Source organism: Leuciscus leuciscus (assembly GCF_965113295.1).
Source record: "Leuciscus leuciscus genome assembly, chromosome: 6".
NCBI lineage: Eukaryota > Metazoa > Chordata > Actinopteri > Cypriniformes > Leuciscidae > Leuciscus > Leuciscus leuciscus.
This window is the reverse complement of record NC_138730.1, coordinates 16,754,686-16,782,313: the sequence shown is the minus strand read 5'-3', so window position 1 is coordinate 16,782,313 and position 27,628 is coordinate 16,754,686. Positions and strand designations below refer to the sequence as shown.

The following is a 27,628-nucleotide window of genomic DNA, read 5'->3' as shown; positions in this document are numbered from 1 at the left end:
ATTAGACAGTCCAAAAACGACCTGTTCTTGGCAGAGCTCCTGAGAAAGGAGCTGTAAACATATATTGAGATGGTTTTTGGTACTAATACCGCAAATATGTTCTTAAGGACATCCACACCTAAAATAAAACCCCAGAAAGGTGTACAATATGGGACCTTTAAGTGAAACAGAATATTCAATTATAAATAATAGATGGCAGGGCTTGATTTGAGGAACACAATGAGGAACACAATTCCAGAGGAGAAACACACTTTCTGATTTTGACTTGAAATTTTGAAAACAATTTTTTTTTTTTTTTGTGGTTTCATTTGCACAGATTATTTATTCACTACAAGTCTACTAATCTGCGCTAAGTAAAATCATGTCAGTTTTGATTTCAAGAAGACTTTAAGGCCATGACATACCAATCCAACAGTCCGGCTGTCGTTGAGCACTAGCCAGGCTCATGTCATCGTTTTTTTCATTCGATTGAATATGTTTAATTGGTGGCGTAACGTGTTGGTGGGTCAGATCATTCAAAAACAGAAGGAAGTGACGAAAGCAAGCAAAACAAATCAAGAGGGCTAACAGTAAGGCTGTATCCGAAATCGCATACTTCCCTACTGTATAGATGGACACTTTACTATCCCATGAGGCCACGGGAGAGGATTTATGAATGATTCTATGCAACTGATGCTGGTGGTCATGTGATAAAAGCAATATGTCAAATGTATGTCCCGATTATTTTCCTACTATATACAGTCATACTATATAGAACATACTTTTTTTTAGTGGTCGTGAAGTAAATACTTATTCAAAATAAGGACCTATTTAAGAGCATATGCCATTTTGGACACACCTAAGCCTCTTCTCATTGTATATTCGCAGTCGTATGCTGTTTTCGAAATCGCCCCCTGTATCTTCATTCACTATCCCCTACATTACTCAACTAATTTAGTCCACTGAGAGAGTTAATTAAAACGAGTGAGTGAATTCGGACACTGAGTGCGCTGAAGCGCTGCTGCTTTTGCACGGTTTGTGCTGTTTAATAATCATTTAAAACGTAGCTAACTGGCAGCTCCAGTAGTAATGAAAAGATTTATCTTGAACTGTCATGGAAACTAGCATACATAAACCGTAATTAAACAATCTAATTATTCATTTAAAGGTAATGTACCTGTATGATATTACGTTGTAGCCACATTGAACCAGCGGTTTGGAATATGGATGGATGGATGATTCTGCTGCGGTCAGCGTCTTTTGGTCAGACACGGGAATTCATTCGACGCGTGACTCTCACAGTGCATTATGGGTATTCTCTTGCTGTTGACCATACATCAGTTGTACACCCGTTACTGTGGTGCATTGTCGGATTGAATGAGCGCACTCAGTAACGTCCACTATCGTTTCGGACACCACTGCAAATGGCTGTCCCCTCAAATAGTGCCCTATTTAAGGGTATAGGGGGTGATTTCAGAAGCCCTAGCTCTTCTGGTTTTCTGTTTTTGAATGATGAATACAGACTACTGCCACCTCCTGGCCTGGAGAGTTATTTCCTCTCACATAGATGCAGAACGTACGTGCTAGTTAGCCGTGTGAGACGACACACACAGCTGACTTTCATCGCTGCTAGTTCTTTGATGTCTGTTTAGTGGTTTTGGGCCTTTATGCAAATGAGGTGTGATGTAGCAACAGCCAATGGAAGAAATATAGTTGGATAGTGTTGGATATTGCAGTTGAGTAGCAACTAGGGCTGGGTATTCACAAACTTGCAGTTCCGATAACGAATCAATTTGATTTGACATTGATTCATTTGGATGTATATCAGGTACATTACAAGTACGCTACGGGAAAAATACTTTTACTAGCTAACTATCACATTATGGTCATTGAATGGCTTTTCTAAGGTAAATGCAATGTTACGCAACATTATTTACAAGCAGTTTTATTGACATCTTTATGTTTTGAAACATAAATATTGTTTTGAATTGTTAGTTGAAACACTGGTTGAGCGATTACATGAGACATGATAAATTTTGGTAAGTTGCGCTGTATCTTTCAGCAAAATGAGAATTTAATAAAATTCAGAACATTTTTCAACTGTTTTCAGCCCTAGTAGCAACCCCACAGATAATCTGTCAAGTATTAGGTTTTGATGCATACCTTGTAGGGGTGTAAAAGCGCACGGTTGAATACAGTGTTGTTTTAACCACTGCATGTGTGGAACTTTGTGTGGAATGTAATTTCAAACTCAGAGTTTCCCCCCTTGTTTGTAATGATATCGTTTATATCGATATTCTTTGATGTTGTATGTTGATGTTGATGTTCATCTGAAAAGTAACAAATGACAGAGTGAGCTTCTGCCAGATAAGTGGACGATCCAATTTGTCATAAACATGAGATGCGCTTTATGTTAAGCTCTTTAAACTAAATCATAAACATGGCTTGCCCTTCTGTCAGATGTTTGTGTTTTAATATGTTTGAGATGTGTTTTCCTCAGTGCACAACTTACATAGTACAGTTGTATACTTGCATGTAAATGTTACAAATTCACGCAAGTATTTCCATTTATTATCCTGACAGCAAGTGTGTACATGTTTAAATTCGCAGACTTCAATGAACAAGTGCCGGCGACGCATGCTCAAAACAAATGGAGCGGATTAGAATGGGAGCACTGCAATTCTCGATTCTAACTTTATCCAAAAATATTTTTCTAACATACAGTATTTTGCATCCAAAAGTGTACGCACTTCAGATCTCCTCCCTCAATTACAGCACCATAAACTGTGCGGTATGTTAGTTCCAGTTGCAACAACATTGACAGACTCTTATATATTAAATACAGACTGTTTTATAGAAAAAAAAGTGGTTTGCTGTTTTACCAAATCGTGACTTCAAAACTGACTTCAGAACCGTCCTTTTTGTGTAGTTACACCCCTAGTAACTTGTCCCACACCATTTTGACTACATGCATGAATTACACCTCAAATTGTGTGGCTTGTTGGGGAGATTCTTAACAAGGATTTGAAGGATTGTTGAGATCTTGGGACCAGAATGTCATAAAGAGGGTGGGCGATTTTGACTCTCTTCAAACCACGAAACAATCACTTCAGAACACCCTAGCAACCTCTTAGAAACACGTTAAAACTAATCCAAAACATATTAGCAACCTTTTTGTTGGAATTGTGACGTTTTGAAAACGTAAATGAAAAAAATTTGTTTATTTTATTACTTGTTAGAATGAAGCGATTTGTTACATTGCTACTGCAGTGTTTTTATTGCGGTTTCATTGCTGGTGTGCAGATGTTGGAGCTGGCAGGCTCACAGTAAATAATATTGCCGTGTTCTTGTTGCTTTTCCGTTTTGCAGTAATTCAAGTCTAGCCATTTAAACCGAAACCAAAAGTGGTTCAATGTGCCTATACCATACACATGGCTAGAATGACAGGCCATTTTGTCACCTAATAGAAAAAGCCTCATCCCGATGGGCCATGAATTTGCTGTCCAGGCCGCTCATTGAAATACAGGAGTGATTTGTCGGCTGAAATGCTGTGCCCAACTATAGATTACCAATTGCCTCCACTCTCCAACGCCTCATTCTTCATACAAACACCTTTCAGTTTGTTTGCTGTTTGTTCAGTGAATAGCAATGACACCTCTAAAATTACCTGTCAGTCACCACCCCCTCGTCACCCAATGAATATTTTAAAGCTCGATTTGTTTTATTTGTCCTACTAACCATATAAAAGTGTTGCTTCAACTAACTCTGGATGCAGACATTTTTTTCGAAAATATAGTCCAATGGGATTTCATGAGGGTTTTGTATCGCTTACTCTTATCTTCCCTTTATTCATTATAAAGGAAAGTTGTTTTTGTTGTGGTACCTTCCACTCCAGATCATACTCTGTCTCAGTCAGTTGTTGTGTGGAATTGAGAGCTGCATCCTGAATTCAATTTCAGCAGCCACTCATGTATGAAGCCGGAGACAGCCGGGCTGAAGCAGACTCTTTCGTCTGGTCCTGCCTCTGAGCTTTGCTGGCCCACATGAAGGCCAAAACATCATCCCACCACTCAAACGAACAGACTGCGGGCAATTTCGTAAGGGAATGGCTGTACGTTGATGAGGCTTTGGCTTCTTCAGCCCACTGCATAGTAATGTGGTTAGATTAGAGGGTGCTTCAATTTTACGGAAGACAAAACAAATGATTTGTTTAGTCTGAAAATACGGTTTTGTTGTTTTGCCGCTGGCAAAGTTGGAAAGCATTACGTTTAAAAAGGACTTGTTTTAAGACAGTTGCCTCTTCTTGTTTTGTTCCTTCAGGTCTGGAAGTGGCGATCTACAGATCGAATCGTTGACGTATGTGGACCAACTTCCAGTGGCTGAAATTATTCATCAGGTAAGTCTAATTGTTAAATATTGGTGGAATATATTAATGAGGAAATGGTTGATATGGTCCATGATTGTGAACGTTCGAAACGTACAATTGATTATTCATAAGATACATATTTATTTTTCAACTTCATAAATCTATCTTCTTTGAAAAAAAGGCTTCTTTGTTTAGTTTTTGTTTTAATGAATGTACATTTATTTCACTATACTGTTGTGTTATATTACTCTGGCATGAAATTACAGGAAATTAGTTAACACAGCTGGAGTGTGGTTTTAAGTAGAGCTGCTAAGGGACTGACTGTAATTTTGACATCTGCTTTCACAATCCATTGTTTGTTTGTTTTTGCTGTTGTAGCAAATGCGAATGCAAAAATGATATTTGCTGTGCTCTTCCAGTCATTTAGCAGTATACCCTAATATAGTTCACTTTTAAGTGTTATTTGCATATCATTTACATCTGATTATTTATTAAAGGGATTGTTTACACAAAAATGAAAATTCTGCCATAATTTACGCACCCTCATATTGTTTCAAAGCCGTAAGACTTTCGTTCATTTTCGAAACATAAATGATGATCTTTTTTTAATGAAATCTGATAGATTATGTTCCTCTATAGACAACTACGCAACTACCATAAAGAGATTGTAATACTAATCCATATGGATTGAGCAGTTTAGTGCACATTTTATGAAGAGACATGATACTTTATATGATGAACAGATTAAATTTCGGCTTTTATTCACAATTGATCTGCAAACCTAAACAGAAGCTCAACCAAACCTGATTGACGCACAAGAACAAACCTCATTGGTTCTTGCGGAAGCTCAAACGTCCTGCGTAACAAAGAGAATTAACCTTATTGGTTCTTGCTGAAACTCAAATTACTGCGTAACACGAGAATGAACCTCATTGGTTCTTGCGGAAGCTCAATTTTGCTGCGTAACACGAGAATGAACCTCATTGGTTCTCACACGTGAAGCGAACCTTTCCGAATGAATGTTTAAATGTGATTAAAAGCCTAAATTCAATCTGTTCCTCATATAAAGCAATCTTGTCTCTTCAGAAAATTTGGATTAAACCGCTCAATTCATATGGATTAGTTTTACGATCTCTTTGTAAACTTTTTGATGCATCAAAGTGATAGTTGCGTAGACTGTGTCAATGGAGGGACAGAAATTGCTTAGATTTTATTAAAAAGATCTTAATTTGTGTTCTGAAGATGAATGAAAGTCTTACGGGTTTGGAGCGACATGAGGGTGAGTAATGACAGAATAAAAATATTTGGGTGAACTATCCCTATAAATCATTTTATTGTCGTCTCTGCATCCGTTGTAATTTCATAAAATGTTTCTGGCGTTAGAGAGGTCTGAATTAATTTCAACCATTTAAATATCGGCAAAAATCCTTGCAAACCACCTAGAAATGAACCAAATCTTTGAGGTGGACTGGACACTGACTATTGTATTACTTCTCTTAAATTTCTGAACATATCTATAGAACATCTAGAACATATTTCAGTATATATATATATATATATATATGGATTGTCATATTCAATTGTGTATGAGAAAAAAAGGCTTCTTTTCGATTTTTGCCATCGAAACCCCAGTGGCTTTAAGAAATCATCTGGAGGACTGCAGCATATTGCTGAAGATTCAGGCCTGTCATGAGTCATGACTGTCTTTAGAGTGATGATATCGAACTGTCATAACCGAGCTTCGCAATGGCATTCATAAATATGTGAATGTTCTATTCAGGATAAAAAGACAGTGTGAGGCAGTGTGTGTATATGTAGCGGGATGAGTCGTCCTAATAGCATTCGTTCATTCTGTATTCGGATGATTGGACGCTCCCTCCCACGGCGTGCTGGACTCTATTACTGGCCTCATGCTGACTACATCAGAACCATTGATCTTTCTATCTCCATCTCTCCTTTCTCTTCATAAATTTTTATTAGTGAGAATGTTAAAGGGTAAGTTCGGCCAAAACTGAAAATTCTGTCAGTAATTGCTCACCCTCATGTTGTTCCAACCCCGTAAGACTTTCGTTCATCTTCGAAACACAAATTAAGATATTTTTTAAGAAATCTTAGAGCTGGCTCACTCCTCCAAAGGCTTCTATGTTATTGAAACTTGCTGGCCTACAGTGGCTCAACCATAAGTTTATCAAGCGACGAGAATACTTTTTGTGCGCAAAACCCCCCCAAAATAATGATTTATTCAACTATTAATTTTCTTCTGTGTGGGCTTCTGAATGAGTTCACGTAGTGTAACAGCGCAGCGCTTCCGGGTTGTACGTCAGCACGTAGGCTTACTATTGGCCAACGCTGGTCATGTGTGTGATGCGTGTGACGTACAACACAGAAGCACTGTGCTGCTTCACTACGTGAACTCACTCAGAGGCCCACATTGAAGAAAATGAATAGTTGAATAAAGTCATCATTTTTGTATTGTTTTTACGCACAAAAAGTATTCTCGTCGCTTGATAAACTTAAGGTTGAGCCACTGTAGTCACTTGGACTATTTTAAACATTGTCTTTACTAACTTTTCTGGGCCGGCAAGTTTCAATAACATAGAAGCCTTTGGGGGAGAGAGACAGCTCTCAGATTTCATCAAAAATATCTTAATTTGTGTTCCGAAGATGAACGAAATCTTAGGGGGTTGGATCAGCATGAGGGCGAGCAATTACTGACAGAATTTTCATTTTTGGGTGAACTAACCCTTTAAGCAGAGACTCCCTTTACTGATTCCTTTATTAAAATATTACTTCTGGACAAAATGCCTAAGCATTTAAAATGATTCTGTCTGAATACCAAACACTATGATCTCAAATTAATTTAATATCTCAATTAAATTCAGTACTTAAATCAGTAAATAACTCTTAAATCAGTTCTTTATTTGCCATTCCCTGTATGCCCAAACACTTTCATTTTCTCGTTTTTCTTTTGCACCCCCACAGTCTTACACTGTTTGATTTTAGCCCGTTCTTTCCGGCAGATTTGCTTCAGTTGGATGGTGATTGTGCGCCACAATTTTCAAACAGAGCAACAGATTCTTCCTAGGTTTCTAGGAAGAAAATGAGTCTTTTATAGGGTGCTGTGTAGTATGTATATACCAAATATAGTAAGATACAAACCAGCTTTGGGCAAATTCTCCTCTGCTACATGGTTATTTAGAGATAATGGCAAAGGCAAAAACCTCATTATTTCTTAAACTCTGATTTAGATTAAGAATATGATCAAACCCCTAATACCGTCTAACCAAACATAATGCAATATTAGATACTTTTTTTTGTCCTAACCAGCCAAAAGATGTAAAATATGTTTGGATTGGCAGTGGTTTTGTCGCATCGAAAAATGTACGAAGAACTTGTGGTCAGAAAATGTACATTGTCGCAGTTGGTTTGGACATGATATAACCCTAACCCTGTAATTAAACTTTGGTGTGCATTTCTTTCTGGACTTGTATTACAAACATGAATGATACCACAAATGGATCAACATTGAAGGAGAGTTCCAAGCCATCAGAATATCATAGAAATTCTATGATAGCAGAATTGAATGCAAATGCGCAGTGGTGTGATGCGGGACTGTTTTGTGAATATTAGAATAACTGAATGAATGTAATGCTCAAAAAAGTGTGGTTTTCAGGTCAGATTCTCCTGTGGCCGCTCTTCACAGATAAGGAAGGTGGTGTTCTTGCTCTATTTCAAAAAAGAGAGTTGTGTAGTGTTATAAGAGTGCTGAATGGACATCTTTCCTTATCAAGCCAAAGACGTAGTCACATTGCGTCGTGGTATAGAGACTTTCAAGAGCCATTTCAATTGGATTCACATTCTTGTTGTAGTCTTAAAGTAATTTTAGTCATTCTAAACTAAACATAATGTTACTTATTTTTGTCGCACTATAACAATTTTTTTCAATTGTAAATACATTCAATTATACTTGTTTGAAAAAAGTAACTTGGGTATTATAGTGTATTTTTAGCAAGGACTTACTGTAAGTTACACAATCTCTCTCTCTCTCTCTCTCTCTCTCTCTCTCTCTCTCTCTCTCTCTCTCTCACACACTCACACTCACACACACACACACACACACACACACACACACACACACACACACTCACAGTGCCTAATTTAAATATTATTTCTAATCATGCCTTTTTGCTGGTTAAAGAGTGACTGTTTTTTTGTTCCCCAGATCAGATATTCATCAAACCTTGTAGACTGCAAAATGGAAATGACATTTCCTCCTCCATTCAGAACTTTTATACATGTTTGATTTGCAATGTAGCCATGGACCCGTTAAAAATTTGATTATGACTGATACTTTAAGATAATTTGTAAGTGAGCTTCTGTTTAAAATGTGCAGATATTTTGTAGTTTAAGATATCTTTTCTTAGATTCAAAATGTTTAATGATCAAAGTTCTAAAGTGTCTTAAGACAGAAACATTAAAGAGCATTTTTAGAACAGCACAGAATTATTTAAGATAGCCAAAGATGAATAATTCTACCTCAAATTGCTGTGATATTATGTGCCTAATTCACTGAATAGTTGCATCACTTTTGTACGCATTAAAGGGATAGTTCACCCAAAAATGAAAATTACCCCATGATGTACTCCCCTTCAAGTCATCCTTGGTGTATCTGACTTTTTTCCTGTCAGATGAATAGAATCGGAGTTAAATAAAAAAAAATGCCCTGACTCTTCCAAGCTTTATAATGGCAGTGAATGGAGGATATGATTTTGAATGCAAAAAAAGTGCACCCATCCTTCAATTTTATTAACCCCATGGAGCCGAATGGATTACTTTTATGATGGATAGATGCACTTTTTTGGGCTTCAAAATCTCGTCCTCCATTCACTGCCATTATAAGCTTGGAAGAGCCAGGAAATTTTTTTATATAACTCCGATTGTGTTCGTCTGAAAAAAGAAAGTCATATACACCTAGGATGGCTTGAGGGTGTGTAAATCATGGGCTAATTTTCATGTTTAGGTGAACTATCCTTTAACATCTGCATCATATTACCTTATCATCCACAATCCAGTTTAACGAGGCACGATTTGTGCACCATAGTTCAGTTAAGTCATTGTCATTCTTTTCAGTATAAATATACCTCCTTTCTACATGAATTGGCTTTATAGATTGCACCTAATAATATTAATTCCTGTTTTATTTTTAATTAATAAAAAATTATATTCATTTTTAATAGTTTTTTTTTTTTACTACATTTTCTAATGAGCATGGCAAAAGTAATTTATCAAATGATGTTAAAATCCTGGAGAACTCCATACATCCAGTAACACAGTGTTGTCAAGCTCATTTTCAGTATTTTAAAGAGCTTATTCTGGTCTCTGGAGCACAGTGGTGGAGGAATGCTGTAGAGTCTCAATAAAGTATGCCAGAGAACAGTAATCTGCTGTATCCTCTACTATTGAACGAGATGGAGACACTAACGGTCAAAAGCTTGGAATAATTAAGATTTTTTTTTATTGTTTTTATTGTTTATGCTCTCCAAGGATGCCTTTATTTGATTAAAAATAAAGTAAAACTTTAGTAATATTTTGAAATACGATCACAATTTAGCAGAATTGAACTGCAGAACTGCTTTCTGTTTTTAATTTTAAAACATAATTTATTCCTGTGATGGCTAAGCTTACTAAGCTTAAACATTCGTATTTGTTGCTCAATTATAATTTATTATTGGTGCTCAGTTATTAGTAATGGATCTTATTATCAATGTTGAAAACCGTTTTTGCTGCTTTTTGTTTGTTTGTTTTTTGGAAACTGAGATTTTTTTTTTTTAGGATTCTTTTATAAATAGAAAGTTCAAAATACATTTTTATTTGACAACTAAATCTTTTGACAAAAAAATAGGCAGCAAAAATCTGTTTTCGGCATTGGTAATAATAATAAATATTTCTTGAGCCGCAAATAAGCATATTAGAATGATTTCTGAAGGATCTTGTGACACTGAAGACTGGAGTAATGATGCTGAAAATTCAGCTTAGCCATCACAGGAATTATACTAATATTTCACAATAGTTCTGTTTTTACTCTATTTTGAATCAAATAGATAGACTTGGTGAGCATAAGAGACTTCTTTCAAAAACAGTGCAGACTGCAAGTTCGTTCTTAGAGAAATCCCCCATGTTTAATCTATTTAACAAATCTAGTCAGTGTATGAGGTCATACAGTAGCAGTGGGAACGCTGGGCTGTAACCCTGTCTTTTCTTCCAAGAGCTCTTGTTAGCCGTGCTGTCTCCTGGTTCAAACCTTCTGTCTCCGGTTGAGGATTAGGTTATCCCCTTTGTGCAGCGATCATTCTTGCTTCTGAATCAGAATTTAAATGTCAGAGACTAATCACGGTGTACTCAGCTGAATGCTTTTCTCCAAACTCAATTACTCTGCTTGTTGCGATGATTTTGCTCTGAGGACTCTTGCTTTCAGCTTTGAATAGTTATTTGTTGGCTTGACAGTTTGATGCCTCAGCACTATGGCTTTAGGGAATCAAAGCTGGAGGAGGAGGATGCATGGCTTGTCCTCTTTTTGTCCTTTTTTGTCTGGGTTGTGAACCAGTTCAATCGAAAATCATTTCTTCACTGAATAGCATGGGGTTTGATGGCAGAGTTTCCATTCCAGCAGAATGGAGTACAATAGGGGTTATACACAACATATTTCCGGGTTCTACAAAACAGATATAACTACGTCCGGTCCTCAATTACTGAGGTAAACACAGCGTAGGAATGGCGACCTTTTATAGCCGGTGTTTACAGGTGCTACCCATTCTGTCCATTTCAGATGTACATCGTATTGCCAAACGGACTTCCAGACCCCCGAGTACTCCGTTAGATAAAGTTTTACGCCTCCTCATTTATTCATGATTATGAAGGTATGTAAGTTAGTATGTAGCTTTTGCTAATGGCACCCGATGTAGAGTTAGCTAACTATCAGTAAGTTAGTTTAGACTTGTATGCTATCATAGTAGTTTAACCTTTTATATTTGCTTGCATAGGATTAAAACAATCAAATGAAGTTTTTTTATAAAAACTTTTTTTCTGATACTTAAGCATTCGTGACATTTTTATTAAAACAGAAATAAGAATTGTTTTCTAAAAAAGCGAAAAGGTGTTTTCACCTAGCGCTGCAGATGCGTACGGTAGTGCAAACCGGAAATGCTTATACCTGTTTTCCAGTTCGAACATTGGGCGTTCCGCATAACCCCTATTCCACGCATAAAGCATGATTTACCAGAAAACTTAAAGGGATAGTTAAGCCAAAAAAAATAAAATAATAATACATTTATTAATTAACTCATGGGATTCTAAACTCATGACTTTTTATTCTTATGCATAATTGCTAAAGAAGAGTTTTTAAGAGTTTGACCAGTTTTTGTTCATGTTATGTCAAAACTTTCAAGATTCTTGCTGTTTTACTTCATATTCAGAAGAAATGTACTTAGAAATTGTACTTAAAATGTCCCTATTATGTAGCCTAGAAATCTAGACGCACCCTAACGGCAGCAACATTTATTTTGCAGCCAGTGTGGTCTAGCAACTCTCCGCTGATTTTCGAGCTGGAAACCAAACTCAGGTCAGGCCAATCACATCGTGTATAGAGTAGGCGGGGCGGGCTTAACATAATGACGACAGAGTTGCGACGGTTCCCTGCTACTTGAAAACAAAGAATGGCTTCTGCTGTTGGCGAACAGCAGTCTTTCGAATCGGCTTTGGCCACGACTCGGAGTTAAACTTTTCTTTGAGAAAAGAGCAAAGAACGGCATTTAAGTCATTTTTTGGGGGGGAGTTTTGCCGACTGGATTCGTTGCTCTGATTGGTTGTAGCGCTGTCCTATTGCGTGCAGAGGGATTTTGAGAGACAACCGTTTATCCCGCCCCTCGGATTGAGCCGTGCCAATGGTGAGTTGCCAGACCTAACATCTTGATGTAGGTCTGGCTTGCTAGGCTACCTATTATGCTCAATCACAACAGATTGGTTCATCTGACCAATCAGAGCAGAGTAGACCAATCACATCAGACTAAGCCATCTGACCAATCAGAGTAGAGTAGGCTCACAGAAAGGAGGGATTTAAAGAGACTGAATCCTCTATCGTTTATCAGAAAGTGAAATATACTTGAATACCTGAAAAAATTTTTTTTGTTTAATTGAAGGTATTTAAACGTTAAAAATTAAACACTTATCTTGGCATTTTAAATTGACTTTTGAAAACAAAAGACTGAAAAAATGATTTTCTCTTTTTTTTTTTTTTTTTTTATAAACTTTGTAAAGAACCCTGTCATTAATCACAATTTTCTCATTGTTAAAACTCGAGGACACTGCAGATGTTAAAGTTAACCCGGATATTTTAGTTAAAATTAGCAGACAATGATTTTATAGTGGTTTGACATTTATTGTGAATATAGTAATTTTTAGATTAATAATCAAAACTAATCACACTGCTCACACTTGACTCAAGATCATAATCTAAATTGTTATTATAAAAAACACATTTGTTTAAAGTCTGTGTCTGAAAGAGATTATTCACCCAAAAATGAATTTATGTGGGCATGATTGATTGGCTTGTTAGGATAAAGAAAAACTGGGAAAAAGAAAAATACTTTTAAGTCATGATGACATATGTACTTTGAAGTCTACACGAAATTGTAATGGAGAAAAAAAAAAAAAAATTCCTTGTAAATGTAATTGAGGATAAGTACAAGTATTCTGTTTTAACAGAACTCAAGGACAGGTTCCCCAGAATAATATTTAAATATATAGTGAAGTACTAGCCTATCACTTCACATCTCTTTTCATACAATATCTATGCACGCATATGGAGCAGCTTTACAGAGGTGTTAATCTTCATTGAAACCAGCATGTATTTTATGTTAACTAGCCAGGATACTCTTGATATCTCTACTCAACACTTCAGGTGCAGCACTCTGTGATCAACTGCATAAGAAATAATTGACAACGCAATATTGAGTTATTGATAAGATAATATAGAACAACATGGTTCTGTGTTGCGTGTGTGTGAGAGAAAGAGCGAGGGGGGAGGGATGTGCTTTCTGTAGATAAAAATAATTTAGAGGGGGAAAAAAAAAATGCTTTGGCCAATATCTTTATTTTTTCTGGGTCTTTTGCTGTGGTAGACTATACAGCTATACATAACTGATATTATTCGGCAAAGGGAAATTGAACTGAAATGCGGTCTAGATCTGGAACTACTTCACAGCCACACAGTTATCGTGTTAGAGAATCAGAATCAGGCATCTAGTGTGCTTTATCAATTTGTGTGATCTCCTACAGCGTTCTTACTCCACATCTCTCATTGTTCTCACATAATCAAATAAATAAATGGACATGAAGTATTGATTTGGGGTGAAATTATTCATTTATTTGGTTAGTAAGCATGTAATAAGCAGGATCATATAGAGCAGGGTTTTCCTAACAGGAGTTGCTGGAGGTTTCTAAATTGATGAATGGCTAATAATTAAATATCCTATGTAAAATTAAATAAATGGAGCTGCTCGATAATCGTGATATGGTGCGTCTGTCAAATCAAAGGCTGTGATTTAATTAAATAACTATGTAGTCTGATCCTCCGCACGTTAAAAAACGTGATTCACATTAAAGGCAGGGTAGGCGATTTGTAACAGATTATTTTTTTATATATTTTTTGTTATGCTGGTTGAAAGTCTCTTCACATCCTGATATCAATAACTAAGTTAAGTGGTCTAAATGTATTTATATGTAAATATATATTGTCTGTGGAAGGCGTAGGACCATAACATTTTCATCCAATTATTTAATTTGTTCCGAATGCAATGATACGATGTCACCTCCCTGTCAACGTATGTATTTCCATTCCTCCTCGTTAGACAGACGTCAGTCACTGAGCACCACAAACAACCATCAGCTACTTTTTTCAGTTCTTCCTGAACCAAAACAACCAGCTTATGCTGCGTTCACGCCATAACTACTGTAATTTGGAGGAGGCATAAAACCTGTGACGTTATACTAGGAGCGGTTCCTGAATCGAATTAATAAGTTTCAATGGCAACACTATCAACGCCGAAATGAATTTGCAGCAGTCAGGTGGTACAGGTCAGTGCTCTTTAAGCTATGTTCATTATTATTGTAATGTTATGTGCTTTGAGACATGAGGTAGTTTAACGCCTTCTCCCGCAACGCTTTTGTTTGCTCCCTGCTGTAAGCGTTCATGTGTTTTAAAGGAGGCGTGGCTTTGGAGATGCTGTGAAGGGAGGGTGGGATCTTATGCTTTCAAAGCTAGCTCAATATTGCTAGATCTTTAAATGCAGCAAATCTCTGCATGTTCTGCGAGTTTAACGTGCATTTTGGAACTCAACATGCGCCGGGCTCACTTTATTTTAAACATTTTTGTGGGCAGAAGTTTACTGCATTTCAGCAGTGTTCCGCCAAATTAAGAGCTCAAGGATTGTAAATGTTCAAAGTTTGAGGGTTTAAATGTTTGAAAGTGCAGAATTAGTATTGTAACTTAATATAATTATTATTATATTTATCAAATATACATTTTTATTTTACAATAAAATTATAATGTATAACAGTTAAATATTTCTGCCTTGATTTTTGTAATTAGAGTTAAAATAATAATAATAATTACCTATTTCAGGGGGTACTTCAAGTCAATATTTGACATCCAAGGGGTTTGGCTAATAAAAATGTTTGGGAACCCCTGAAATAGAGTCGTTATTGTCAAAAAAAACAAAAACACACACACAAAATCAGGACCCATCCTGATCATCTGATCATTATTGCAATAATGCCCAGCTCATCTGGCTGATGCTCTGGGTTCAGGTGTTCCAAGTGTTTTAACTTGTTGCTAAATGAAGTCTCTAGGGTGTTATAGTTACATCCTGGTACTTCTCTTTTGATATTCTGGTCTCTCACGCTCCTCCTGCAGTGTCTGAAATTTTTCACCCATTTCATCATTCGCCAGGTGAGAACGTGTGATCCCACAACTGACTATCAAAGAACTGTGTCACTTATTTGTGAGTGCAGTCCCTTGATCATCTTGATCTAAACAATTTTTTACTTTTCGAGCGCTAATAATCTCTCATTAATCCCAATCATCTCCCTCTCCCTCATTATCGTGGCTTCAGTTAACTCTAGCTCAGTTCCTCAACTGCTCCCGGAGGTAGACTGAGCCGTCTGTCGGAGTCGATCCATCAGTCCGTGTTCAGCCATGTGCGAAGCCCCCTTATGTAGTCTTCACCCTCCTGTTTCCCTCTTACTTGTGGAGGTTAACTGCCTCAGCACTCGGGACATCTCCTCCACTGTCCTCCACGCTCAGCTGCAATGTATTATGCAGATGAAGGCCACTCATTATTGCTGTCCTTACTGTCTGATGGAGCAAAACACATCGTCTTGCAGCATGTGAATATGCGGAGTATGAAGTAAAAAAAAATGTTAGGAAGGTACAAGTGTGCTGATGTCATAATGAAGAAAAAAATTATCAAATTGTTGAAATTGAAAAATCCGTATCGAGTAGTTTGGCATTATCCAACATTATTATTTCTTAGAGAAAATAAAACGTGAAGTTTTGTTAAAGAGGCCATATTATGCCTTTTTATAAAGTCTTGATTTTGTACTTGGTGTCTGCTAAAATAGATTTTCATGTTTGAATGTTCAAAAAACATTGTTTTTCACATATTTTACATTGTTGCAGCACCTCTCTTCGCAGTCTGCCAGTCTCTGTTTTATGGCGCTTTTCCACTGCATGGTACGGTACGGTTCGGTTCGGTACGGCACGCTTTGTCGCTTTTCCACTGCATGGTACGGTACGGCTCGGTTCAGTCCGGCTCACTTATGACGCATTTCCACTGCACGGTACGGTACGGTACGGCTCGCTTCGGCTTGCTTTAAATGGTACCTGGTCTGTTGAGGTTCCAAGCGTACCGTACCGATACTAAAATGTGACGTGAAAACACTGCAGATCACTGATAGGTCAGACAGAATCATCAATACCAGCGTCATTGTATTTACGACACGAGACACTAAACCCGCTAGATTTAAATAGCCAGTAGACAACAGCCAACGCTGTAGCGCCTGTTTTAGAAGTATTTGCTTCAAAAAAAGAGTATAAACTTAAAAAAAGAAATGGATGAATCGTGGTCAGTGGACGATGCAGACGTTCCTCTCGTTGGTTGCCGAGGAGCGGATGGGGAAACCCGGAATGAAAAATTCGCATTTAATATGATGCTGTCATGGCAGTAGAGACGGCAACTATAATGATCAGTCACACCCACTTTGAATCGGTACTAACTGCAGTGGAAAAGCAACCGAGCTAAAGCGAACCGAACCGTGCCGTACCGAGCCGAGTCGTACCACGCAGTGGAAAAGCGAAGCGAGCCGAACCGTTCCGTGCCGAGTCGAACCGTACCGAGCCGAACCGAGCCGTACCATGCAGTGGAAAAGCGCCATTAGTTCCGGTCTCTACAAAGCCACTCCTTCCTAAAAGCGCACTGTGCTCTGATTGGTCGGCTGGACCAGTGTGTTGTGATTGGTCAATTGCTGTTTTGAAAGTGTTTTGGAAATGTCCCGCCCCTTTCCATAACCTTGAGTTTCAACACACTATTAACGCAACTCAACCTGCAGACCCTCATGACTGTGTGGAGCAGTTATTATTGTAAAATATAACTATTATACACATTTTTGTTAATTGAAATGAAACTGAAATAAAATAAATGTAAATGTTTGATGAAAAAAACTAAACCAAAGTTAGAAATCTGCCTTGGCAACTAACTAAAATAAATGTTTTAAGCTAATAATTGAGAAAAAACAACAACCTAAAACTGAACTAAAACTAAAAACTATAAATTAAGCCTTAATAGTAATAAAGTAATTAAATAGTATTTAATAAAAACATAACAAAAATAGATTTTTTTTAATAATTACTAAAAGTTGAAATTAAAATAAAAACTGAAAATATAAAAATAAAATCGAATTAAATATATTAATAAACACTAGTGTATATAAATAATATTAAAATAACACTTGTGTCAAGGTCAATGTGCCTCTTAAAACAGCAGATAATCTGACCTTTTTATGACAAGTCAAGGTGAAAAAGATTATACAATTTCATGTGGTGCGACTCCCCAATGTAATGATATTTATGAATAAATAATGCATGACGTTTGTAATACATTCTTTTTACCTTAGTAAAAGATGTGTACACACATATTCAGGGTGTGAGTCAAATGTTCTTTTTCCGCACAACAAATCTGTAGAGTAATTACATAGAAATGTTTGTTTAATAGTATAAAACTTTTTCATGTTAGAATGGGAGGACAATATTTTCCAACATAAATTTGAGTCAGTTCATCAACAAAGCTATTTTATGGCTTCAGAAGATTTAGAATATAGCGCACAGTGTATATGGACCACTTTTATGGTGCTTTATCTATCTATTTATTTGTGTGTGTGTCCCATTCACTTTTATTTATGGAAAAGAGTGACAAGTACATTCTTCAACATTTCTCTTTTTTTGTTCCACGGAAAAATGAAACTCATATTTTTTTGGACCAACATGAGGGTGAGAGAATTTTCACTTTCGGGTGAATTATTCATTTGAAAGTGTGTATCCTGCACAGCCGTGATGGGAAGGACGGTGAACACGCGTAAACAACATGCACAAATGTTCTGTATCCGTCTTTCCCCGAAGCTGTATGTGTCACACAAACCCCTTTTCCCCGGTTCCTGTGGGTTGCATGGTTATGTGCTCTGTGGTGGTCATTGTGGATATATATTATTAATTTCTAGATCACAGTGAAACACAGTCATGATCACATGCAGTGCAGGCAAAGGCCTGGAAGCCCCGGGAACTTTGTTGGAAAAGTTATGCGAACTCTCTTTTTAGAGGTTAACCTTTTCTTTTCAGTAGAATATTCAGTCCGCATTAGCATATAAATATGCTCTTCTGGTGATGCATGTTTAATGGTGGGTGATTTAAATGTATAATATTCATACACAAAATGATCATGTGGCTGTAAATGTGCAAACAGTGACTGAAGCAGACGTGTTCTGCTTCTTTCTTTCTTTCTTTCTTTCTTTCTTTCTTTCTTTCTTTCTTTCTTTCTTTCTTTCTTACTTTTGTTTTTCTGTTCGTTTATTTTTGCTTGCAAGTGCTCGTTCTTCGATCATTCTGTCTTTCTCTTGTTTGTGCTTTCATTCTTTTGCTCTTTCTTTTTCACCCTCTAGTTCTGTCTTTTCTCCTTTCATTATTTTTTCCACTTAATTCTTTTTTCGCATTGATTCATTTGTTCGAGTGCTTTGTTGCAGTCGTCCGATTAGTCTTTTTTATTGTTTGTTCGTTTTTACTTTCGTTTTTCCCTCACTCTGACTTTCTTTTCTTTTTGTTCTATTTTTCATTTGTTCTCTTCATTCTTTTATTTATCCGCTTGCACTTTTCCTTCTTCCATTCACTCGACGATTCTTCTTTTTTTCATTAATTTGTGCTCTTTTAATCAATAGATAAATTTTGCTTTTTCTTTTTTTCCCATTGTCCCATGGCTTCATTCATTCTTCTTTTTTCTGTTCATTCATTTGTTCTCTTGCACGTTCTTTGTTTCATTTGTCCAATCAGTCTCTCTTTCCATAATTTCTTTGTTCTTTCTTCTTTTCAATGTTTTTTGTGTTTTCTTTTACTCGCTCATTCAGTTTTTTTGTTTGTTTGTTTTTATCAGTTTTGTTCACTTGTTTGCTTGCATGTTCATTCTATGATCTGTTTGATTGTTTGTCCTTCATTTGTTCATTCATTGATTCATTTGATTATTCCCTTTTTTGTTAGTTTTATCTTTTCATTTTTTTCATCCGCTTGCTTTTTCTTTCATTCATTCTTTATATGTCTTTATATTTATTCTTTCAGTTTTTCTTTCTGTTTCCTTTCTTTTTTTCTGTTTTCTCTCATTTGTTCTTTCTTTTTTTGTTGACTTGTTCTGTTCTTCATCTCTTTCTTTGGCCACGTTCACACAGCAGCAGAATGCAGTTGTCAAGTTTTGTATTTGAGTCCTTAAAGGAGAAGTTCACTTTTAAAAAAACTTTTGCTGATAATTTACTCACCCCCATGTCATCCAAGATGTCCATGTCTTTCTTTCTTCAGTCGAAAAGAAATTAAGGTTTTTGATGAAAACATTCCAGGATTTTTTCACATATTATGGATTCCATTGGGACCCAAACGGTTCAAGGTCCAAATGACAGTTTCATTGCCGCTTCAAAGGGCTTTAAACGATACCAGACGATGAATAAGGGTCTTATCTAGCGAAACGATCGGTCATTTCAAAAATAAAATAAAAAGTTGACGTTTTATAAGCACAAATGTTCGCCTTGCTCTGTTCTGTGATGCGCGTTCGTGACGTCACGTAATACGCAATTACGTTGAAAAGGTCACGCTTGAAAAATTGAAGAAAATGTTCTTTTTGGCTTTTTAATATTAAAACACTCAGGATGCGCACACGAAATGGGCATTTTAAACGATAAACTGACACAAATACATTTGAAAATGTTTATATGGTCCTCCTTCCGCACATTTGTAAACACATCAAACTTGACCTTTTCAACGTAATTGCGTATTACGTGACGTCACGAACGCGCATCACAGAACAGAGCAAGGCGAACATTTGTGCTTATAAAACGTCAACTTTTTATTTTATTTTTGAAATGACCGATCGTTTCGCTAGATAAGACCCTTATTCATCGTCTGGTATCGTTTAAAGCCCTTTGAAGCGGCAATGAAACTGTCATTTGGACCTTGAACCGTTTGGGTCCCAATGGAATCCATAATATGTGGAAAAATCCTGGAATGTTTTCATCAAAAACCTTAATTTCTTTTCGACTGAAGAAAGAAAGACATGGACATCTTGGATGACATGGGGGTGAGTAAATTATCAGCAAAAGTTTTTTCAAAAGTGAACTTCTCCTTTAATACAGTTACGTTCACAAACAGATCAGTTACGTACGGTAGTGACAACCTCCTGCTATAACCAAACTTACATCCATACATTTTCAGGACTCACAACCGCATTCTTGAAAACCTGTGCTGTGTGAACGAAAGCCGCTCTTGTGCTGCACAAACACGTGTCTGCCGTGTCTTGCGGGTTTTCATTTGTGGTTTCGAGATATGAGCTGTGTGTCATCTGAAGGTTTTAGATCCAGTCTCTGTTCTCCACCAGAGCTGCTCTCGTCAGACTCTAAATAGAAACTCGCGGCTCTGTTGGACTCTTGTCATGTTAAAAGTGAGAAGACTTTTTAGTTTTATGGATGTCGCCATCTTTGATATAATCTTTTGATATATACTATGGTCACTTGTAAGAGAATATGGGCTTGACACCCATTGCATGTTCATACAGTTTACATCTCGTAATTCTGACATTATTACTCAGAATTGCTAGTTACATCCCGTAATTCTGACTTTATTTCTTAAGCACTATTCGGACGGGATTAACTTTACAAGAGTAGATGGAGTAATGTAATTTTTCCACAGGACGTCTGTTATATTACAGTTTTTTACGATTGCTATGACAGATTTTTCTATACTTTTAACAATTTTCCAAAACTCTTAACACAGTTAGCACTACATCCGTCTGTGTAAGCTATACTATTAACACATTTCTTGTTGCTTTAACACAAAATGCATGCAATTAACACAAATTTAAAATGCTTAAACTTCTTTTACACACAAGCTCAAACAAGAAAAAAACAATGGATTTTTACTGCCAAATTTACCAATGCTTTAACACTGTATGCCAGCACAGATAACACCATGTTCTAAACCTAACCTTACAGGCTAAAGTCAAGGTAAACAGCTGCTTATATTGTGAATTGAAACACAAATATATCCCCTGTATTTTATTCTATTCTTACTGAGAAACAGCTGATTGAATTATGCAAATAATTAGAAGATGACTCTTTTTTTTTTCTTCTTGTGCTTTTTCTGTTCGTATATTTTGTATTTTCACATTATTCCATTGCTAGTGAGAAACAGCTGATTGAAGTTATGCAAATATGGGACAATGTGGCATTCCACCATTCCCGTCTAGTCACAGCCTGGTTTGACGCCCATCAGAGGATGATGTCCATTTTCCTTGCCCCTTACTTCCCTTTCCTCAACCCCATTGAGGAGTTTTCTCAGCCTGGAGATGAAAGGTTTTTGACCATAGTCCACAGGACCAAATGTCCCTCCTGTATACAAAAGATGCTGCATACCAAGACATCACAGTTGAACACTGCCAGGTGTGGATAAGGCATGTTACTGTAAACGATTCTTCCCAAGATGCCTTGCCAGGGAAGATATCAGGTGTGATGTGGATGAGAACATGTGGACAAATGCAGAAGACCGGGCAGATTAGAAGATGGCCTTTTCTGTTTGTATATTTTGTATTTTCACATACAGTAATACTGTAAATGGCAGCTATATTGCATATTTTTGTTATCTTGCAGAAATGTCCTGTCGCAAATAAAGCCGTTACTGCAGCAATTCTGTGTCTGTCTTCTTTTTTTTCATAAACCATACATTCTATAAAGCTACTCTAAGAAGGGTCATTTATTTTGTTGTATTGAATTTCTGCTGCAAAAAACAACAACAACAAAATGCATGCATTTACATTACAAACAAAACAAAAATGTAGAGCGACTTCAAAAAAATAAATAAACTGCAGTGCAAAACACAATCTATGATCAATACAATATACTGTCTGTTGTATAAGGGCAGACCTGACACATAAAATAATGCAGTTTCTGTAATTTCAGCTGATGATAGTGTTTTTTTTGTCATTGTGTTATGATTGACTAAATGTTCCTGTTGGAAGAGAACATGTGTTAGTGTTTTGAATAATTATTTGATTTTGAAACATGTTTGCAGTGTTTTGTTAGACATTGTGTATTGTGTCAGTGTATTATTGTATTTTGAAAATTAGTTTTGGAGTTTAGTTTACAATGTGTGATTTTGAGCATGAAATTAACCGTTTTGCCAATTGTGTGTTTTAGGTGTGTTGGTGCGTTAAGAGTTTAGGAAACTTGTTAAATGTATTGAAAAAACTGTCATAGCGATTGTAAAAAACTGTAATGGCCAATTCGCACTGGATAAGATATCTCAGTAAAACTAGCAGAAGTTGGAGGGGTAACTCCATTTATACACCGCCGTCACCCTCCTGTCATCATGTGTGTATTACGTTGCTTCCTGATATCACATGCGCAAACACATATGTGACCCTGGATCACAAAACCAGTCACAAGTCGCACACGGGTATATTTGTGGCAATATCAAACAATATATTGTATAGGTCAAAATTATAAATTTTTCTTTAGATATTTTGTAAATTTCCTACCGTAAATATATAAAACATTTATTTTTGTGAGTGAATGCAGCACAATCGCGAACATAAATGGCAACTCTAAAGGTCGATTTTCTCAATGTTTCGATTTTTTGCACCCTCAGATTCCAGGTTTAGTATCTCGGCAAAATATTGTCCTATCCTAACAAACCATACATCAATGGAAAGCTTATTTATTCAGCTGTGTATACATCTCAATTTCATAAAATTGACCCATGTGACTGGTTTTGTGGTCCAGGGTCACATATAAGCTATATTTTATTTATATAGATGTAAAACAGAATGTCCGGTCAAACGATGTATTAATTAACTTCAGATTGGATTATGTTGGTAATAGGCACTTACCTAATGCTAAAACAAGTTTTGTGCCTCTAACAAGTGCTTTCGACCTTCTTTTAGATCTGAATGGTATGTGGAAAACACTTGAGTTTTGCCACAGACTTGACCTCCCACCGCCTAGATTGCAACTGAATGCTTTTTCAAGCGCTTCCATACTTTAAAAATCGTGGAAAACTACTTTTAAACAGGAAATTACGGAATATTTACGTACATATTTACAACGGGTCTATTCGCACGGGATTACAGTAGTATTACCTAAGTACATTTTTCTGGAAGGTAAAAGTCGCCGTAATCTTTACTGCCATTGTCCGTAATGATTACTGAGATGGCACATTCGGACGGGACTAAAATCACTGAGAAGCTCTGGTAATAATTACTTTACCCTACCTCTCCATGGTAAACTAATCCCGTCCGAATAGGGCTTTACAATTGGCATTTTACATCTCGCAATTCTGTCTTTATTTCTCAGAATTGCCCGTTAGTATCTCGCAATTCTGACTTTATTTTCTATAAAGTCAGAATTGTGAGATAGAAACTCACAATTGCCAGTTTAAGTCAGACTTGTGAGATCTACATAAACTCACAATTGCAAGAAAATGTGGTGAGCTGTTTTTTCCCTCTCAGTATTAGTTGAATGTGTGTGGTTGGTAATAACATCTGCTGTCCGGAGTTTGCACTGCCCTATCCTTCAATAACAGCCTTTGTGTAAACATTAGCTTCTTTTTCGACATCGGGCCGAACGGTTCTAAGAACGATAAGGAACGGTTCCAGTTATATTTCAACTTAAGCCCGATTACGATTACACGATTCTCGGCCCGGAGTTCTACCGTGCTGGTAGAATGCGTGTAATGACGTCGGCACTCAGGATTGGTCACTTGTCTGTTGCCTGGCTACCAGTTTCTCTGTAGCTGGCTAAATGTGCTATTTGAGAGACGTAAACACAAGTTTTTAATAAAATAAAGATCTGATCATCCTCCATAATGAAAGTGAAAGTGAAAGTGAAAGTGACACGTGACGGCCAAGTATGGTAACCCATACTTGGAATTTGACCTCTGCATTTAACCCATCCAAGTTAATGCACACACATTAGGAGCAGAGTAGTGAGTAGTTAACACACACACACTGCAAACGTGGATACACACACCCAGAGCAGCGGGCAGCCTTTGTGTGGCGCCCGGGGAGCGATTAGGGGTTAGGTGCCTTGCTCAAGGGCACCTCAGTCATTTCCCACCGGTTCTGGAATCGAACCAGCAACCTTTGGGTCACCAGATCAACTCCCTAACCACTAGGCCATGACTGCCCCGCTATTTACAGTTGCTATTTACATCTCATATCGTCTGTAAAAGGCAACGATTGACACATAGTGTTTACATAGTGCATCCAGTTCTTTTATTTCAGAAGAGCAAATTAAATTCAGTTGTTCATGCTGTGAAACAGACTCATCAGAGTTCTCGCTACATGTCTTCACAGAAACCCAAGCAGAAAGACTGGCACCCTCCTGATGGCTTCATTCTGGGGCTCTGGACTCTAATCCTGCTGGTGTTCTTCAAGACCTATGGCATCAAACATCTCAAACACATCTTCTGATCCCACAGAGGTCAAAGAACCTGCTGCGTCTGTGTCTCTGTCATAAGAGAGTCCACCACAACTTTCTTCATGATTGATTTGGTCAGGAATAGGTTATTTATTTCTTGATGCAAGTTTGTTTTCTTTTGGTTTTGCTGTGTATCATATTTTGAAAGTGACATGCACTGACTTGCGTTGAAATGTTCTTTGTTGTTGTTGTTTTTAGCTCTGTAGTGAAATCCATTTGAATTTCACACAGGGACTTTCTTTTGAACTAAACACACACAGACAGTGTGGGAGGGAGAAGCATACTTCTTGTTTTTTTTGGTTTGTTTCTGTTTTTTTGTTTTTTAATTTCCAGTTATAGTTTCACCTCTTCAGTATGGAAGCTTGTTTCCACCACGGAATAAAATAATTAAAAGGATAATTGCGACTTTTTATCTCACAATTCTTTTTTTTCCGCTATTATGCGTTTGTCACAATTCTGACTACTTTTCTCAGAGCAATTACGAGTTATAAAGTCCAATTCTGAGGTAAAAAGACTGACTTATATTGAGTCTTATATATCTTGCAATTCTGACTTTATAACTCAGAATTGCGAGTTTATATCATGCAGTTCTGAGGAAAAAAATATTCAGAATTGCGAGATGTAAACTTGCAATTGCGAGAAAAAAACGTCAGAATTGTTGAATAAAAAGTCGCAATTACCTTTTTTACTTTTTATTCAGTGGCGGAAACAAGCTACAAGCATTCTTCAGCCCAGGGCAGGGTTCAATTATTTTCTAACATTTATTATGGCACACATGGAATTGTAACTTGTAATGAGGGCATGCACTCCTACCAGATTCCTTCATTTTGTTCTCAGTGGGATGAGATTGTTTGTTAGCTTTTTACAGATGTTCTAAATCTGTATATGCAATTGCTGATCTATTGTTTCAGTGTCACTTTATAATTTCCAGTCTTATTCTGCAATGGTTATATGAAATGGGAAAATATACTAATGTTCAGGATAGCTCTGAGAAGAGTTGTGAAAACCAACTGTGAACATATCTGAGAACCACTTATTCATATAATGTTTGGATCATTGAAAGAAAATGAAGCTTATTTTAGCTTCTGACAATTAACTAACAAGTAGGTAGAAAATGTCAAATATCTTATTGGTCCTAAACTAAGCTTCATTTTTTTTCTTAAGCAAAATGTTTTTTTTTTTTTATAAATGTGAGGAATTAATGGACAGCAAACACATTTCCATGTACAGCAACCAAATCACTCCATTTGCCTTTGGCTGTGTCCTGTATCTGTCCATTAGCATCTCCACTCCACTTGAACCATGTTAAGAACATGCTCTAAAAGGGGTCGACCGAATTCACCCCCTGCTACACAGTAAGTATGAATGAGAGATTGACAAATTGGACGATTCTAGCTCATTTTTTTTTTGTTCCTGTTTGTCTAATGCATCATTAACTGTTGGTAGGTCAGACATCACGAATTATTTAGGAGAGCCCACATCAAAATATTCACTGGCACTCATGCAAGTTAATGCATTATGAGAATTTCTACAGTGCCATTTTGCCTTTTTCATATTTATGTTCTCTAGCATTTTGCTGTTTTTTTATTTTTTATTATTGTTATTATAAAACTGGCTAAAGGTGAGTTTTGAATAAAGCCTACAGAGAAAAGACTGAAAGCTTTTCATGTTCGGTTCCTTTTAAAAGTTGAAGGAGAGTAATAAAGCAGAAAGTAGTGGAAAAATAGTGGAAAAGCAGGAGCTCCTTTTTCTGTATGAAATGAAAGAGAACAAAGAACTCACATTTTTCAATGGAGAAGCATTGCGAAAATGAATCCTTGTAACAGGACGTTGAGTTGAAAGCTGTGAATTATTTTCTGGTTATGTTGTCTTAAAAAATCTACTTAATGCATTAGGCTATGAAATCTTGTTAAAATGTAAATTATAGGATGTCAGCTCTCTCAAATCATAAAGTCATTATTAATTATGCTAATTGCATATTTCAGCTCATTGAAGCTCATTAGTGCCCATTAAAAGGCTTATTTTTTTCAGAATCCAATACGTTACAACCTGTTTAATGGTTGATCATAAGTAGCCTACAATCAATAAATGCAGGTCAACATTGATTCACCCTACTTTCAATGAATTAGTCATTATTAGTTGATTGTATTCAGACCTTTTGGCTTTTTTTTGTAAATATAATCTCGCACAAAAAGAAAATCACTGAGCTATTTTTTTTTCCAGCATTACATTTTATGATTTTCATATATGAAATTATTTAGCATGTAATTTCAGGGTTGGTTATATATGGCCAAATTTGGGGTTTAATTACAGCTCAGCACTCGGTGATTTCATCATTCTGTGTGTTTTCTCAGAGCAGGAGACTATTGTTTCTCAGTCAGCGACTCGCTGTTTGGAAAATAGCTGGGCCACAATGAATCAATACACCACCAAGAGATAGACTCTATACCGTAGTAATCTGGTCTAGCTGCAGTGACCCAAATTGCTTTATTTCTCAACAATTCTCTTTCAGCATCATACTATAGTGCCACACTTGAGCTATTCTGTTCAAAACTGTGAGTTTTCCTCTACACAGAGTAACCTGCTTCCAAGGATTGTCTACAGTGTGGCACAAACTGAAGAGGAGAAAGGGTCCATGTAATACCACCACCAAGGACACGTGCACGCTTCACCATTAAAGTTATATTCTGGGGTTAAATATAACTTAAGCTCACTCTTGTTGAGTGATGAGTGATAAAATATCTTATTAAAAAAAGTAAGGACGATAACAAAAAAAAAAAAAAATCGTTCTACATTTAAAAGAATTGCAGAGTACACACCACAACTACAGTATAACTATTACAGCACCAAGAAACAATATTGTTGGAATCACTTTCAGAATGATTTTCTCCGGATGATAAACGATTGACAGCCAATCAGACTTAAAGGACAATTCCGGTGAAAAATGAACCTAGG

General features: G+C 36.7%; 1 protein-coding gene across 1 annotated transcript in view; it reads left to right on the top strand.

The window, feature by feature from the left end:
• Positions 1–26,332, top strand: part of pigk (phosphatidylinositol glycan anchor biosynthesis, class K) — a 49,409-nt gene extending 23,077 nt beyond the window's left edge. Inside the window, exons 10-11 of the mRNA XM_082174066.1 lie at positions 4,300–4,375; positions 24,550–26,332. Of these exons, the coding sequence (XP_082030192.1) occupies positions 4,300–4,375; positions 24,550–24,666 (193 nt within the window). The 3' untranslated portion in view covers positions 24,667–26,332. The remainder of the gene's footprint in view (positions 1–4,299; positions 4,376–24,549) is intronic.
• The last annotated feature ends 1,296 nt before the right edge of the window (positions 26,333–27,628 follow it).